Source organism: Oryx dammah, unplaced genomic scaffold (genome assembly GCF_014754425.2).
Source record: "Oryx dammah isolate SB20612 unplaced genomic scaffold, SCBI_Odam_1.1 HiC_scaffold_13, whole genome shotgun sequence".
Taxonomy (NCBI): Eukaryota; Metazoa; Chordata; class Mammalia; order Artiodactyla; family Bovidae; genus Oryx; species Oryx dammah.
Window position 1 is genome coordinate 53899752 of NW_024070197.1, and position 15067 is coordinate 53914818.

Below are 15067 nucleotides of genomic sequence, written 5' to 3' on the forward strand. Positions count from 1 at the left end.
AAATGGCAGAACTTCATGGTGTTTTTATGGGCGAGTAGTATTCCATCTCACACACACACACACACACACACACACACACACACACATCTTCTTTATCCATTCATCTGTTGATGGACCCACTGTATTTTCTGATTAAAAGATTAGCTTATGCATACATGGCAAAAGAGGTCAAAATACAAAAGAGTGTAACCTGAAAGCTAAGTCTGACTCCTGTGCCCCTCTAGCCTTTTCTTCCCTAGAGGTAAGGTGTTACATACCCTGGTCTGTCCCTCACCTTTTTTGGGTAGAAATGGCTCTGTATCTTCCCCTTTGTTCTCCCTGACTATGTGAGGTCCCGTGAGATGGATGCCCCATTCCTTCCGGTGTTCAACTATCCCCGGCTTGGGAACGGTCTGTCTCTGTTTGCCGCTGGAGGGAACATCGTTTATGCTCGTCTTTCTGTGGTTCTGTCTGGAGGATGCACCTTTCGAAGCCAAGTTACTGGATCAAAAGGTACATGCTTTTTTATCTAGATATTAACAAACTAAAACACCTCTTTCAAGCTCAGTTTCTACTTTTGAGACCTGGAGTGCCCATTGGCCATGTTTTCACCAACTATTAAAATTTAGCTTTTGTGTACCTGCTGCTCAAAAACCGTTTTCTACTACTACTGCTGTGCTTTCTAGTCTTTCTCCTAAATCTTTGCTCCATCCAAAATGTATTTCCTTTTAAAAAATTTTTGATTCTCTTTAACACTTTTTTTTTTTTACTTTATATTGACCTATAGTTAATTGAGAGTGCTGTGTTAAGTTTTAGATGTACAGCAAAGTGATTCACTTTTATGATAAAAAGATGTAAAAGCTATTTCTGTTACTACCTTTTTTTTCCCCCTTCAAATGCTTGATTCTGTCTGATCTTTGGTAGCACTTTGACTACATCTGAAATGTTTGATAGGGGACTTTCCTGGCCGTCCAGTGGTTAAGACTCCGTGGTTCCCCTGTAGGAACATAGGTTTGACCCCTGGTCAGGGAAGTAAGATCCCGCATGCCAGGAGGCGCAGCCAGAATAGTGCCATCTTGATGGTATTTTCAAGATGGCACTAAACACTGACGCATGTTGGCAGAACTGACTCCGGCTGATGCTGCTTCTTCCTCTCGAAGAACAGGAACATCCAAGTTTGCTAGGTAACTTTGTTGTCATTGCGGGCTCTGGGAGTGGGCTCTCCCCCATCCCCCAAACCGATGACTGAATACTGGGAGGCTCTCAGCAAAGTTTTGTGCCCGGTCACCTTGCTGAGTTCTTTTACCCAGTGGTTCTCGACCTTGAGCCCACATCAGGGTCACCTTGAGTCCCCCCGACCTTTTTTTTTTTTAACAGAATAGTCAAGTTTTTATTTTTTCTTAAAAGGACATGTTTATGTAGATGTAAAATGTCTGGAAGGTATACAAATATATACCAAAATCTTAACGTGTTACTTCTTCATGATGGAACAGAGGGACAGTTTTCTTCTCTACCTGTGTTCTCAGTTGAGTCCAACTCTCGTGTGACCAATTCGACTGTAGCCTGCAAGGCTCCTTTGTCCGTGGAATTCTCCCAGGCAAGAATACTGGAGTGGGTTGCCATTTCCTTCTCCAGGGGGTCTTCCCGACCCAGGGATGGAACTCGAGTCTCCTGGGTTACAGGCGGAGTCTTCACCCGCCGAGCCGTTGGGGATATATCTTCTCTATAATAGTCGATGGTTTCTCCAGAAACCATATTGCCTTTCCTCCTGGCCCCACACCCCAACCCTGATGCCTGGAGAACAGTCCTTTGTTCCTTTGTACCACTTGATAGAATTCTAGGCATACAATGAGACACAATAAATTTTATCGTTATCATTTTATCAGTTATAATTGCTAAGTCACCAAGAGTTAAGGTTCTGTAATGAAGTGACTTGGCCAGGATCACACAACAAATTAAGGGTTGTGTGTGTGTGTGTGTGTATTGTGTGTTAGTCGCTCAGTTGTGTCCAACTCTCTGTGACCCCATGGACTCCTCTGTCCATAGGGTTAATCAGAATGAAATCTAGGGTTCATATTCCTAGTCTTCTTTCTTTTGAAAAAACTTTCATTTACATTTGAACACTTTTATATAAAAGAGGGAATATAATTCACCCCCCGAGTTTAGTTTAGTAGTTGTGGGTAGGGATCGAGAGCTGACATCGCTCATAAATTCCCAATTGATCCTTCCATGGCTGGTGTGGGGAACCGCACATCGAGAACCACTGCTGGTCACTGCTTCTGATTATCCATGATTCTCTGCAGGCCTGTAGCTATTAGGATCTTTTTTTTTTTTGTCTGAAAAAAATATTTTGCCTTAATTTTCAAAGGATTGTTTTTGCTTTTTTTTTTTTTAAAGATATTTTGACATTTTCCCCCGGCACTGTAAAGCATCTTTCTATTATGTTTTGGCTGTGTGACTTCTCTTTTTTTCCCCTCCAGCTTTACTGAGATGTAATTGACATACAAGATTGTCCAGTTTAAAATGTACACTGTTGATTGCACCTAGTATGATGGCATACCTGGAAATAAGGATAATTTCCCTTCCCTTCTGATTTTAGACCTTTCTTTTTTTCTCTTGTTATCAGAAAATTCTTTCTGAATTTTATTAATAATGATGCATCCTTCTCTTTCTTGACTTGACTTGAAGTGACCTCAGGTGACCTCAGCCTGCAGCAGCTTGAAGCAGGGTTTTGGTTCCCAGCCAGCGATGGAGGTCAGGTTGCGGCAGTGAGAGAGTGGAATCCTAGCCCCCAGACCAGTGGTCAGGGACAGAGCAGTGCCAACTCCTGCCCAAGCCTCTGGCCTGCCCTGGAGACGTCGGTCTCACCAGCGCCAACAACCAGGTGAGCTAATTAATTACTTCTGCTCTCCTCCTATGGTTTGATTTCTCTGGAAAGCCCTGAGGGAGGGGGAGGTCACAGCTGTGGCCGCATGGCACGGCAGGCGGAGTTCCGTTTCTGGTTCCCCGTGGTTGGCTCTACCTGGCTGCAGACCTCTCTGCCATCTTTCAGCTGCAAGGGTGGACGTGTGTTGAGAGCAGTCTTGGGGACTCGCCTGGCGGTCCAGTGGTTGGGACTCTGAGCTTCCACTGCAGTGGACGTGGGTTTCCATCCCTTTGAGGGAATTAAGATCCCACGTGCCACACAGTGTGGCAAACAAACAAACAAACCGCCACCAACAAAACCAGTCTTGGGGCTCAGGCTGTGGGAAGTCCAGGTTCTGGGGAGAGAGGTCACGCTCTGCTCAGCTTCAGTAGCCCAGGCCCTCTCTGCTGAGGCCGCTCAGGCTGTGACTGGCTCTCGCCACATGCTCCAGGGTCACGAACACAAGGCTGTACGTTCCCAACTTGGCCACTTGTAGGTAAGCACGGATTAAAGCCAACAGAATAATCATCGGGCCCCCTGGCATCACCGTTAAAGATAGCCAGAGCCCCCATTTCGTGGATGAGGACATGGGCAGAGTGACCAGAAGCCCAGACCCTGCCCCTGCTCCTCCGTCCTCGTCCCCCACCCCGTGTCCCCTCCTGCCAGGGGCTGCGCGGCACCAAGCTATGGCACAAATACAGAGCCAGACACGGTTCATAAAAATCACCGTCATTTAATAAATAGTGCTGGCTCCTCACGGTTCAGCCCGGGGCCCAGCAGCACGGAGCGGCGGATGCACGCGGGGACCGAGGACTCAGGGCTGGGCCTGCACTCCCCACCGGCTCCCCCGGAACAGCCAGGTGAGCGGACCCGACGCTCTCATGTCCCCAGACACCTCTCGGAGGGACGGGGCAGGCGGAGGGCCACACTCACATAAAAATAAGAGATTTAGGGGCCTTTCCACTGGTCAGGGTCCACTATACATCTTCCTGGGGGGTCTGGGCCTTCTGGGCTCTGCAGCAGAACTTTTCACATAGCTTGAAGAGCTCTGACAAGATGAACACGGACGAGGCCAATCCAGTTAAAAGCAATAGATCTGCCAACAGACAAAAAGAGAAAAAGGTCAGAGAGTGCACGGCATACCCTTTGGTCCCTAGCCCCTCGATGTCCAGCACTGGCACAATGCCTGGTGTGGCCACGGAGCTCTGTCCTCTAGTTTTGGGCAGTTGCAGAGAGAGGTGAGGGGCCAGGACACAGGAGCTGAGGGCCCGACTGTCCATGCCCCCCGAGGGAGCAGAGATCTCTCCTGCCCGGGATGCAGAACACTGCAGAGCCAGCTCCACCAGGACCTACTGGTCTGTGCAGGCAGCTCTGATCTGGGCTTCCCTGGTGGCTCAGCGGTAAAGAATCTGCCTGCAGTGCAGGAGATGTGGGCCGGGAAGATCCCCTGGAGAAGGAAATGGCAACCCACTCCCATATTCCTGCCTAGAAAAATCCCATGGACAGAGGAGCCTGGAGGGCTACGTCCATGGGGTTGCAAAGAGTCGGACACGGCTGAGCGACTAAACACCAGAGCTGGGCAGCAGGCCTGCCAACTTCAGCTGTAAAGAAAGCCTTCCTGGGGCAGACGCCCCAGACCGTGGCTCCCAGTCCAGCCCCACCCTGACTCATCCAGGTGGCCTGGCCCCCGAGCCTCTGCTTGGCTCCCTGTTGTTGAGGATTTGTGACAGCCGTGGTGCCTGGCACAGACCTCGCACTTCTTTACACAAGGTAACCTGATGGAATTCCCAGTGGATGGAAATAGCTGTAAAAACATTGTTTTTTCCTTTTGTCTGCACTCCCAGTGACCCTGCTTTTTAGATTTCAGGGAAGAAAAAGCTGAGTCCCCAGGTGTCTAGCATCCTTGTCTCCACCACCTCAGACACAACCAATGGTTTTATGGTCCTCGGAACCTGGGCAGGGCTGGCAGTTGGGACCTGAGGTCCCCAGTGCAAAGCTGGGTCACCCTGGAGCCCTCCCCACATAGGCTCTGCTCACTGCCCCTCCTCAGGCCTCTTCCTCCCTCTCTGTTCCTGCCCCTCAGGGTTTCAGGCACAGGAGGCCCAGCCACCTCGCACAGCTTTCACAGAAAGACGGTGGGGCTGCCAGAAGCCTGGGGAGGACGCAGGGGAGCATGCCCAGGGCTCTGCCCGGGGCGGGTGTGCTTGGGACCTGGAGGGCTGCGGTCTCTATGTGTGGCCTTCTCAGCAGGAACTGCCGGCTGGCCCAGTCCAGTCTCCAGGTAAGCGGGGTCCCTGTCACACAGGCCCCATCACAGCCCCTGGCAGGCTGACACACTCCTAGGCCCGGGCAGCATGTCAGAGGCTGAGCCAGCATACACCGTGGTCCATCCTGCTGCCCTGGGGCCTCTCTATACCCGCTCGGGGCCTCCTGTCCTGGAATGGGGAGGGGGCTGGCCAGGGTGCTGCAACCCCTCTGCCCTCCCCTGACTCCCAGCAGGGGCTCCAGCCCCTGAGTTTCGTGCCTTCTCCACACCCGCGCGGCGTCCCTCCCTCCTGCCCGCTGCTCATGTTCAGGCACGAGCCCAGTCCCCTGGGGACAGGATGGCCCCTCGACACGGGCAGGCAGTGAGGATGGCCCCCATGAGCCCTCCCACTCACCTAGCGCCCCCAGGCTCTCCGTCTGGAAAACCCTCTGCAGGGGCGGCGTGTAAATGACGGCCAGCTGTCCCAGGATGGAGCCGAGCACGGAGTAGAGGAACGTGTGGTTCCGGAGGAAGCCGATCTCGAAGATCAGCTTGGTCTGCGGGGAAGAAGGGCACAGTCAGCGCACTCGGGCCGGGAGGCTGCGACCCCGTCCTCCCGGGGGCTCACCTGGGAGCGGCAGGTCAAGGCGTTGAAGAGGTCGAAGAGCACGAAGCAGGTGAAGGCCATGGTTGTGGTGCGTGGCGTGCTTGCCCTGTCCTCGGGCATCTGGAACACGAGTGCGCGGGCTGAGGAGGTGTTGGGGAGACGGGGGCCCCGCTCTCGGGACCACTGTGTTAGAACCTGCGCCTGGCTAAGCGCCTGGGCTGGGCAAAGGTGGGGCCTCTCCACCTTCCTGAGGTCAGGATGCAGGAAGGAGGCAATCCGCGCCTCTTGGGGTGGGATGGGGGCACGCTCGAGAAAAGCTGAGAAGTGGGGATGATCCAGCATCCCGGCCAGCCCCTCTCCTGCACACGGGCGATCGGGTGCCTGCCTCACACGCCTGCCTGATTCTCTACCTAGTTCACGGGCTCTCTCAGCACAGGGGTGCCTGAACCTGTGGGGCCACAGAAAGGTCCCCCCTGCCTACAGAGGAGAAAAGACAGGCTCTTCAGACTGGATGGCTACAGGTAAGGGTGAAATCAGAACATTCTCTAACACCACACACAGAGATAAACTCAAAGTGGATTAAAGACCTAAACGTAAGCCTGGATACTGTAAAAATCCGAGAGGGGAACAGGAAGGACACTTGACTTAGACCACAGCAACACTTTCTCTGATCCTCCCTAATGAAAGTAACAACGAAAATAAACACGTGGGGCCTCCTTAAACTTGCTTCAGAGTGCGAAATGTAACACAGCAGGGGCTTTTGTGAGTTTGACGGTCGTCCAGGAAGGAAGGGCCCGAACCTGGAAGCTTTGGCACCTGCTGGCCCAGGCCTCCCAGGGCTGGCTGACCCTCAGGCCCAGCAGACCTTGGTCCAAAAGGTAAGTCTGTTGCTTCGTAAAGCCATTTTAGTGTCCTTGACCAACTGCATTCCTGCTGAGATGCAAGAGGCTTTGTTGCCTGGATGAATAGAGAGTGGGCTTTCAAGCCCTGAGACCCTGAGTCAAAGAGCTTGAATTTTTTTCCCATGTGTTCTTAATTGGACGATAATTGCTGAACAGTGTTGTGTTGCTTTCTGCTGCACAACGCCGTGAATCGGCCGTGAGTACGCACATCCTGCCTCGCTCCTGCACCACCGTCCTACCCGCTCCCTGAGCTCCCTGAGCTCTGCCGCAGCGTCCCACTAGAAGTCTGTCTTACACCGGTAAAGTGGATGTTTTAGTGCTACTTCCAAGAGCTGGATTCTCACGGAACATTCCTCTGAGGACTTTTCCAGTTGTCCTTGATATTTCTAGGCATGAGGAGTGTCCAGTTTTCAAGTCTTAACAGCTAGTTCTAGGGACTTGGCCCCCATCTCTGGGATTTGAATGGGAGTCATGGCCCCTCTTCCTGCCTTAGAAGCTCACAGTGATCTCTGCTCCCCTTGGGGGCTCCTCTCTTTCTCGCCTTACAGTTTGCCGCTTGGAGTGGAGGCTCAGCAGGCAGGGTGATGGTGCTGCCAGTTCTTTATGGACCTCTGTCAAAAGGGAGTGAGCAGGGAAGACCACCGCTTCCCCCCAAGGCTGGGCATTCTTGGTGCGTGCTGTCCACAGCCCTCCACTGTGCTCGGAACCCTTTGCCAGTACACTAATCTCTTTGGAGATAGACATGCTAATTTTCTTTTGCACAATACTTAGTACAATGTCTGAATTAATTATTAACATTTAAAATATTTCCTTTCTTAACTCCCCCATTTGCTTTGCTCATAGCCTATTGTATTCCTTCATTTGCCAGAATTCTGCAACCTCACCCACTACTGAGATTGCTCGGTCCCTGATGTATTGCTATTGATTTGTTTCTGGCGGTAGCTTGTCCTAAAATGTGTGTAACAAGCAAGAATTTTATGATAAAGTTGTTGTGTAGTGCATGCTCTGTGTGGAATGCAGAGAAAGATCCAGATTCTGTGTAACAGTGCCCCAAAAGATAAGTAGCCATTGTTCAAATCACAACAGTGCTATTTCTCTTTTGTGGCCTTTTAGACTTTTGTTGCCCTAAAATTTCATTTTATTGGAAGCCTGCATTTTCCACCTGGTATTTCTTGACAGGATTTTTTTTTTTCTACTTTAGTTTCTTAATAAAAATTCTGTATTTCAAGAAAGAAGACACTTTTGCACAGCAAAGGAAGTCATAAGCAAATGAAAAGACAACCCTCAGAATGGGAGAAAATATTTTCAACTGAAGCAACCAATAAGGGATCCACCTCCAAAATATACAAACAACCCAATAAAAAAATGGGCAGAAGAACAAAATAGACATTTTTCCAAAGACGGCGTACAGATAGATGGCCAAGAGGCACGTGAAAATATGCTCAACATTGCTAATTATTAGAGAAATGTAAATCAAAACTACAATCAGATACCACCTCCCAGCAGTCAGAATGCCCATCATCAAGAAGTCTGTACACACTAGAGAAGGTATGGAGGAGGGCAGCCCTCTTACACTGTCGATGGGAATGTAAATTAGTGCAGCCACTACGGAGGACAGTATGGAAGGTCCTTAAAAAACTAAAAATAGAATTACCTTAAGATCAAGCAGTCCCATTCCTGGGCATATATCTGGAGAAAATCACGATTTGAAAAGATACATGTGCCCTGATGTTCATAGCAGCACTATTCACAATAGCCAAGACATGGAAGCAGCCTGGGTCTCCATCAGCAGAGGAATGGATAAAGAGGGTGTGGTGTGTGTGTGCATATATATTCTATAGAATGGAGTATCACTCAGTCATAAAAAATGAAATAACGCCATGTGCAGCAACATGGATGGGCCTGGAGATGATCACACTAAGCCAGACAGAGAAAGACAAATATGATATTGCTGGATGTGGAATCTAAAAAAAATGATTCAAGTGAACTTATTAACAAAACCGACGCACAGACTTCAAAAACAAACTTAATGCTTACCAAAGGGGAAATGTGGAGGGATAAACTGGGACTTTGGGATAAATTGATATACAAGGACTTACTGTATACAACACAGGGAACTCTACTCAATATCCTGTAATAAACTGTAAGGTAAAAAAAACCTGAAAAAGGGTGAACGTATGCAGGCATAACTGAGTCACTTTGGTGTACACCTGAGACTACACAACCGGTAAATCAGCCATACTCCAAGATAAAAGTACCTTAAAAAGGTAAGGTCTCCCAAATAGCCACCTCCTGGGACTAAAACAGGAGTTTCTCTCAGAGCTGAGGTTGCTTCCCGGGGGTAACAGCAAGCAGGAGAGGCACCACGTCCCCTTCTTTCTCTGCCGCCTCCACCCACTGCCTGCTGGCCCTCCCCCACACCCCACGGAACCTGAACCCCGGGGGCAGGACCACACCGATGAGCCTAACCGAGCCCGCAAGGACGCCCTCACCTCCTTCCAGAAGATGAAGAGGGTCCCGCTGATGATGGTGATGGCCGAGAGGAGGATCCGCAGGACAAGGGCTCGGCTCAGGATCTGGTCCTTGACGTTCCGCGGTGGCTGCCGGAGTGTGTCCCTGTCTACCGGCTCCACACCCAGGCTGCTCAGGACAAAACCAGACGCTTTGAAAGAAACCACTGAAAAGATGTTCAGAGGTCGAACGCACAAGGTCATGGTGAAGTGACGCTCCAGGGTCCACGTTGAAGGCCTGGGCGGGGCGTGGGCAGTGCCTCCAGGTCATCTCAGCCTCTCCCGTCTCAGTCCTCTGCCCCCTCCCTCATCGCCCAGCTCCCTTTGGTTCCTTCCTGGGTACCTCTCACGGCCTGGACCCCGCGGACCGCCCTGCAGGTCCTCCACCTGCGGGGCCACAGAAAAGCCCGCCCTTGGCCGACTTAATGATCCTGAACAGCGCCTGGCCACCCCATCAGCTGAGGGACCCTTCCACCCCAGCTTGGGCCTGGCCTCATCCCAGTTGGCCTGGAGAAATGGGATCTGGCTTCAGCCTGCCTTCAGCCAGCTCTGAAATAGGATCAGCCAGCAGGGCGGTGTGGGGTCACCAAGGAGGTAGCATGCTGGGGGAGACCCCTCCAAGGCAGATACGGCTGGGGTCCATCTGTGCTCGCACCCCGTTCCCAGGAAGAATGGAGAAGACTTAAGCCTCTGGCCATGGGGGGAATGAAGCTGTCACTGGCGATGATTAGATCAGTAATAGTAACACTTCAGCGGCCCCACCTACCCTGTGCTCAGACACAGGGAAGCCCCTCGCATGCTCATGCAGGCCTCCCCACCTCCAGAGCCCAACCTGCCTCCTGTCTCTGCTGGCCTCACATCCCCTCCTCACTCATCCAGCCACTAATTCCCTAAGTGCCTGCTGTGTGCCAAGCACCAGTGCAGAGCCGAGGACCCTGCAGGGAACAAAGCCTTCCCCCACAAAGCTGACATCCTAAAGGGGAGATGGATTATGATCAGATAAACAATGAAATAGTTTCCCCTCTAGGCAAAAATAAAGCGGGGTAAGGTGGCTGGGAGGGAGGAGGCTGCTGCTAGAGTAATCAGGGAGGACTTCTTGGAGGCAGTGACCAGAATGCAGGTAGCCCAGGGAGAGCCTTTGAGGCAGAGTTTGCCATCGCCCGGCCAGCCCACCGGATGCCTCTTCCCGTGCTCAGTGTGTCCCCCTCATCGTGTCCCCCCGCACGTCCCCGCCAGCCCACTGCCTCACCTCTGCGCTGGCGGACCGTCCATAATTATGTTGATCCACAGGATCTGCATGGCGTTGAGGGGGTTGGGCAGGTTGCACACGGTGGACAGCGTGATGAGGCTCAAGGCCGAGATGCTCCTGCAGGGCACACACGGCAGGTCACCAGCTGCTCCCAGACCCGGCCACTAGGGGGCGCCAGGCTGGACTTACGTGCTCAGCTGAAAGCGGACAAAGTTCTTGATGTTATGAAAAATTCCCTTGCCTTCCTCCACCGCGTTCCTGCAAGAGAGGAGAAAGCGTTTACTGACAAAGACGGCAGGGTAGGAAGGGTCAGCCAGCTCCATCAGTTGCTAAAGGAAGCAATGGTGTCACGAGTTAGGTAACGTTCTCCTTGCTGGCATTCTCGGGAATAGTAGAGAAGGAGGGTGTCCTAATAGGTGTCACCAGCCCCTGGGGACGGGTCCCCGAGCCACAATCACCCTTCTGTCCGAAGACTGCACACAGATCATTCTCTCATCCAAGCCCTGGGACCCCAGCCCTCACCCAGAACTCCCAAAGTGCCTCCTGCCCCTCGGTGATTCACCCAGGAGAAGGGGCCTCGACCCTGCTTTCCGTGGGGGCTGGGCCGGGGGACACCGTGTTCATCCACCACAGCAGAGCAGGGGGCCACCACCCCAGGCACTTCTGTGACTAAGGGACCACCTGAAGGGCGGCTCACATGATGGCCGAGAAGTCGTCGTCCACCAGGATCATGTTGGCGGCCTCCTTGCTGACGTCTGTCCCCGTCTGCCCCATGGCGATGCCGATGTCCGCCGACTTGAGGGCGACTGCGTCGTTCACCCCGTCCCCAGTCATAGCCACAATCGCCCCCGTCTCCTGCAGAGCCTTCAGAAAGCGGAGCCCCAGCGGGGCTGCAGCCTGAGCACCTGCCTTCCAGACCCTTCTCTCCTGTCGCCCCTCATCTCCCTCCGCACCAGGGGAGCCATGACTCTCTCAGCCTCAGCTTTTCCATCTGCAAAGTGGGATCACAGTGCCTCCTTTTCAGGGCTGTGGTGAGCCCTAAACTAAGACCACAGGGGACAGTGCCTGTGTCATCTGTCACCATGACAAAAACTGGCCACCTGCTTCTACAAGGAGGAAGTCACCAGCCACTGCAGCTGCTGACCTTCCACACCCCCCAAAAGCAGCTCAGGGTGGAGATGAGGAGTGAGGGAGAAACCCAGAGAACAGGCTAGCTATTTTCAGGAGTGGATGTTACAAGCCTCGATTCTTACATCCTTTCATATCCAGAAAAGCGCTAAAAAGTCAGCAACAGAGACATCTACTCCCCGTGACTAGCAGCAAGCCTCTGCTAAAACGTGTGCTGTCAGCACGGCACCAGAGTTGCATGTCTGGTGTCACAGAGTCCCTCCAGCTGTCCTCCCTGCTTTGGGGCGGTTCCTCAGCGCTATCTGGTGTGCTATCTCTGGGCTCTCATCCTCATTCTGCCTCAAGTAAAACTTAACTCACAATTCTCACGGTGTGCTTTTTTTTTTTTTTTCAGTTGACAACCATTAACAAAGAATAATCAGTTTGTCCCCATGAATCCATGTCGTGCCCAAAAGGTATTAATATTTTCTTTGAAGAATGACTGGCACAGAGATTCACTCTGTAGAACTAAAAAAACCCCAAGTAACACAGAAGAGAAAAACACAAGCGTTAAAGAGCAACTTTTCAGAGCATCCGTGTGCAGGAAAAGCACGCGTCTGCAGGAGCCTCTCACTCTAGCCCTCTTGTTTTTGATGCACTGTCACACCAGCTCTCTCCTGGGCACTGCTGTGGGCCAGGCAGCTGCTAAAGGCCTCATGGGCTGGCTTAGTCCCACCCTCTTCTCTGCTGCCTTGTGAATTAGCTGGTATTGCTCACATTCTCCCCAGTTTACAGATGAGGAAACTAAGGCCTGGAGTTAAATAAAGGAATACACCAAGAAGCACCCAACTAACCGAGGCTGGCCTCTGCGTTCCTTCCTTTGCACCACCCAGTTCCCACTCCCTGCCTTTGGTGGACGCAGCATGGGGCCTCCCCAGTTCTCCTCTCCCTAGAGGCCGGGGCAGCCGCCCTGGTGCCCCCGCTGGGCCACCCGTGAGCAGAGCCGCCACCCCCTCCTCTTCGAGCTGTGCCCTGAGGGCCCAGAAGAGGCACACGACTGACCTTGATGATTTTGAGTTTGTGCTTTGGGCTGGTCCTGTAGAAGACCGACACCTGGAGCCGGAGCCGGAGAGGACGGAGCATCAGTGCTGAGGACGGGCTGCCCTGCCCCGCCCCGCCGGCGAGCCCCGGGGGGACCCCACCTTCCCGACGCGCTTGGCCAGCTCGCCCTGCTCGGCGCTTTCCACCTCTTCCCCGGACATGGCGCTCAGCTTCCCGTTGCACAGACCGATGTTCCTTCCTGGGACAGGAAGGGGATGGTCCCTTCTGAGGGCCTGAGCCTGTGGTCCCTGCCCTCGTCCCTCACTGCGCCTGCCTGACATCGGGTCTTGCCTTGGCCACTGGGAGAAACAAGACCAAAACCACCACGGCTGCAGTTGGAGAGTGCCTGCTATGCTGTGCGTGTGCTCAGTAGTGTCCGACTCTGCGGCCCTGTGGACTGCAGCCCGCCAGGCTCCTCTGTGCATGGGATTCTCCAGGCAGGAATACTGGATTGGGTTGCCATTCCCTTCTCCAGGGGATCTTCCCAACCCAGGGATCAAACCTGCGTCTCTTGCATCTCCCGCACTGCAGGCTGACTCTTTTCCCCTGGTGCCACCTGCTATCATATGTGACCTTAATTCCATCCACAGAACTGGCAATAAAGGCCTTATATGATCCCCACTTTAGAGATGAGGAAACAGAGGGAGGTGGTTTTCCCAAGGTCACAGGGCAGGTAAGTGCCAAGACTGGACCTGCCATGGTTCTTTCTGTCTGATTCCAGAGGCTGGGATCTTCCCCTAGTGCCAGGCTGCCTCAAGACAAGAGGGGGAAGAAAACCAAGGTGTGACACCCCTCCCAACAGTAATAAATGCAGTAGGAGGAGGAGGGGGGAGCCAGTCCTCTGCCAAGGAAGAGCCTGAGGGTCAGAGTGGCTCACCGGTTTGCTAAGGGCACACGGCTAGTGGCACAAGACAGACTGGGCCTGTGGAGATGAGGTGTGATCATGGGTGGGCGGACAGCCCGAGCACGCAGACGCTTCTCAGCGTGCACAAGGTCTTTCCCTCTTTGGGAGAACCTGCCGTTGTTTGAGAGACAAACACCCACTCGGGCGGTGGGATGTGGGTCCTTGAGCCTCAGAAATCTCTCCCTAGCATGTGGAAGGCAGGTGTGAGCTCTGCTGACCAGGTCCCTCGAGGACTAAACACTGGTGGTGGCCCGTGCCCCCCGCCCCTCCTGGGTACCTATCGCCAAGGCCGTCTCCAGAGCATCCCCCGTTATCATCTTCACGGACAAGCCCGACTCCGAGAGAACCTGGACTGCTTCCTTCACGCCAGCCCTGGGAGGGTCGATGATTCCGATGAGACCCAGAAACGTCAGCTTCCCCAGCTCGGACCCGGAGGCCAGGGCCAGCACTGTGGACAGAGCAGGAAGGTTTGGAGAACTTTCATCCCCCGTCGGCCCCGGCCCCCAGCCCATCCGTGTGGGGCTGGGGCCCTAAGTTCCTAGACCACAGCAGGAAGGGAAGATATTCCCAGGGGTCCTGGGGCCCATGCAGGGCAGCAGCTTTTGACGGCTCACCCACGGTGGGGAGCAGGGCCAGCGACAACGTGCCCCATGAGAAATGGGACCCTGTCCACCGGCAGCATTGTCCCGCCCCAGGGAAGCAGCCAGGAGAACATCTGTGGCTGGCACATGGGACGTTCCGACAGCCTGCTGTCTCTCATTGCTCTGTCCTTCTCTGTCACTGCCAACAGACTTGGGGTGGCAGCTATCAAGTCACGAAAAGTGTGCGGGAGGAACACAGGCGAGAGGACCGTGTTTCAGTAGCACAGAAGCCAGGCCTGGCTCGGGAGCGATGCTCCAAGGAGGGTGATGTGAGAACTGACCTTACTGTGTCGCCTTACTGATACTGGAGGGAGGCTGTGGCCAGGGAGTTTCAGCTGTGACCCCTCAGTCATCAAACTGTGCTGGAGATGCAGGGGGCTGTACCAGTGATGCTGGGAACATGTACCAATGATGCTGGGGGTGTGTGCAGGGGGATGCTGGGGGCGTGTACCAGTGATGCAGGGGGCAAGTGCCAGTGATGCAGGGGGCGTGTACCAGTGATGCTGGGGACATGTACAGGGATGCCGGGGGGGTGTGCCGGGGATGCAGGGGGCGTGTACCAGTGATGTAGGAGGCGTGTGCCGGGGATGCAGGGGGCATGTACCAGTGATGCTGGGAACATGTACCAGTGATGCTGGGGGTGTGTGCAGGGGGATGCAGGGGGCGTGTACCAGTGATGTAGGGGGCGTGTGCCAGGGATGCAGGGGGCAAGTGCCAGTGATGCTGGGGGCAAGTGCCAGTGATGCAGGGGGCGTGTACCAGGGATGCAGGGGGCGTGTGCCGGGGATGCTGGGAACATATACCAGTGATGCTGGGGATATGTACAGTGATGCAGGGAGCGTGTGCCGGAGATGCAGGGGGTGTGTACCAGTGATGCTGGGGGCAAGTGCCAGTGATGCAGGGGGCGTGTACCAGTG

The 15067-nt window shown here is 53.6% G+C and overlaps 1 protein-coding gene and 1 long non-coding RNA gene across 3 annotated transcripts in view; one reads left to right on the plus strand and one right to left on the minus strand.

Moving 5' to 3' along the window:
• The first annotated feature begins 1597 nt into the window (after positions 1 to 1597).
• LOC120873192 lies at positions 1598 to 7878 on the plus strand. The gene is made up of 3 exons (XR_005723406.1): positions 1598 to 2863; positions 4982 to 5806; positions 6151 to 7878. It is a non-coding gene; the product is annotated as an uncharacterized LOC120873192 (long non-coding RNA).
• Positions 3598 to 15067, minus strand: part of ATP2C2 (ATPase secretory pathway Ca2+ transporting 2) — a 77969-nt gene continuing 66499 nt past the window's right edge. For both annotated transcript variants that reach the window (XM_040253988.1, XM_040253989.1), the window contains 10 exons: positions 13787 to 13957; positions 12707 to 12804; positions 12567 to 12617; positions 11095 to 11261; positions 10587 to 10655; positions 10398 to 10514; positions 9131 to 9278; positions 5758 to 5856; positions 5545 to 5686; positions 3598 to 3980 (listed from right to left, as the gene is read on the minus strand). In XM_040253988.1, the coding sequence (XP_040109922.1) occupies positions 3862 to 3980; positions 5545 to 5686; positions 5758 to 5856; positions 9131 to 9278; positions 10398 to 10514; positions 10587 to 10655; positions 11095 to 11261; positions 12567 to 12617; positions 12707 to 12804; positions 13787 to 13957 (1181 nt within the window). In that variant the 3' untranslated portion in view covers positions 3598 to 3861. The remainder of the gene's footprint in view (positions 3981 to 5544; positions 5687 to 5757; positions 5857 to 9130; positions 9279 to 10397; positions 10515 to 10586; positions 10656 to 11094; positions 11262 to 12566; positions 12618 to 12706; positions 12805 to 13786; positions 13958 to 15067) is intronic.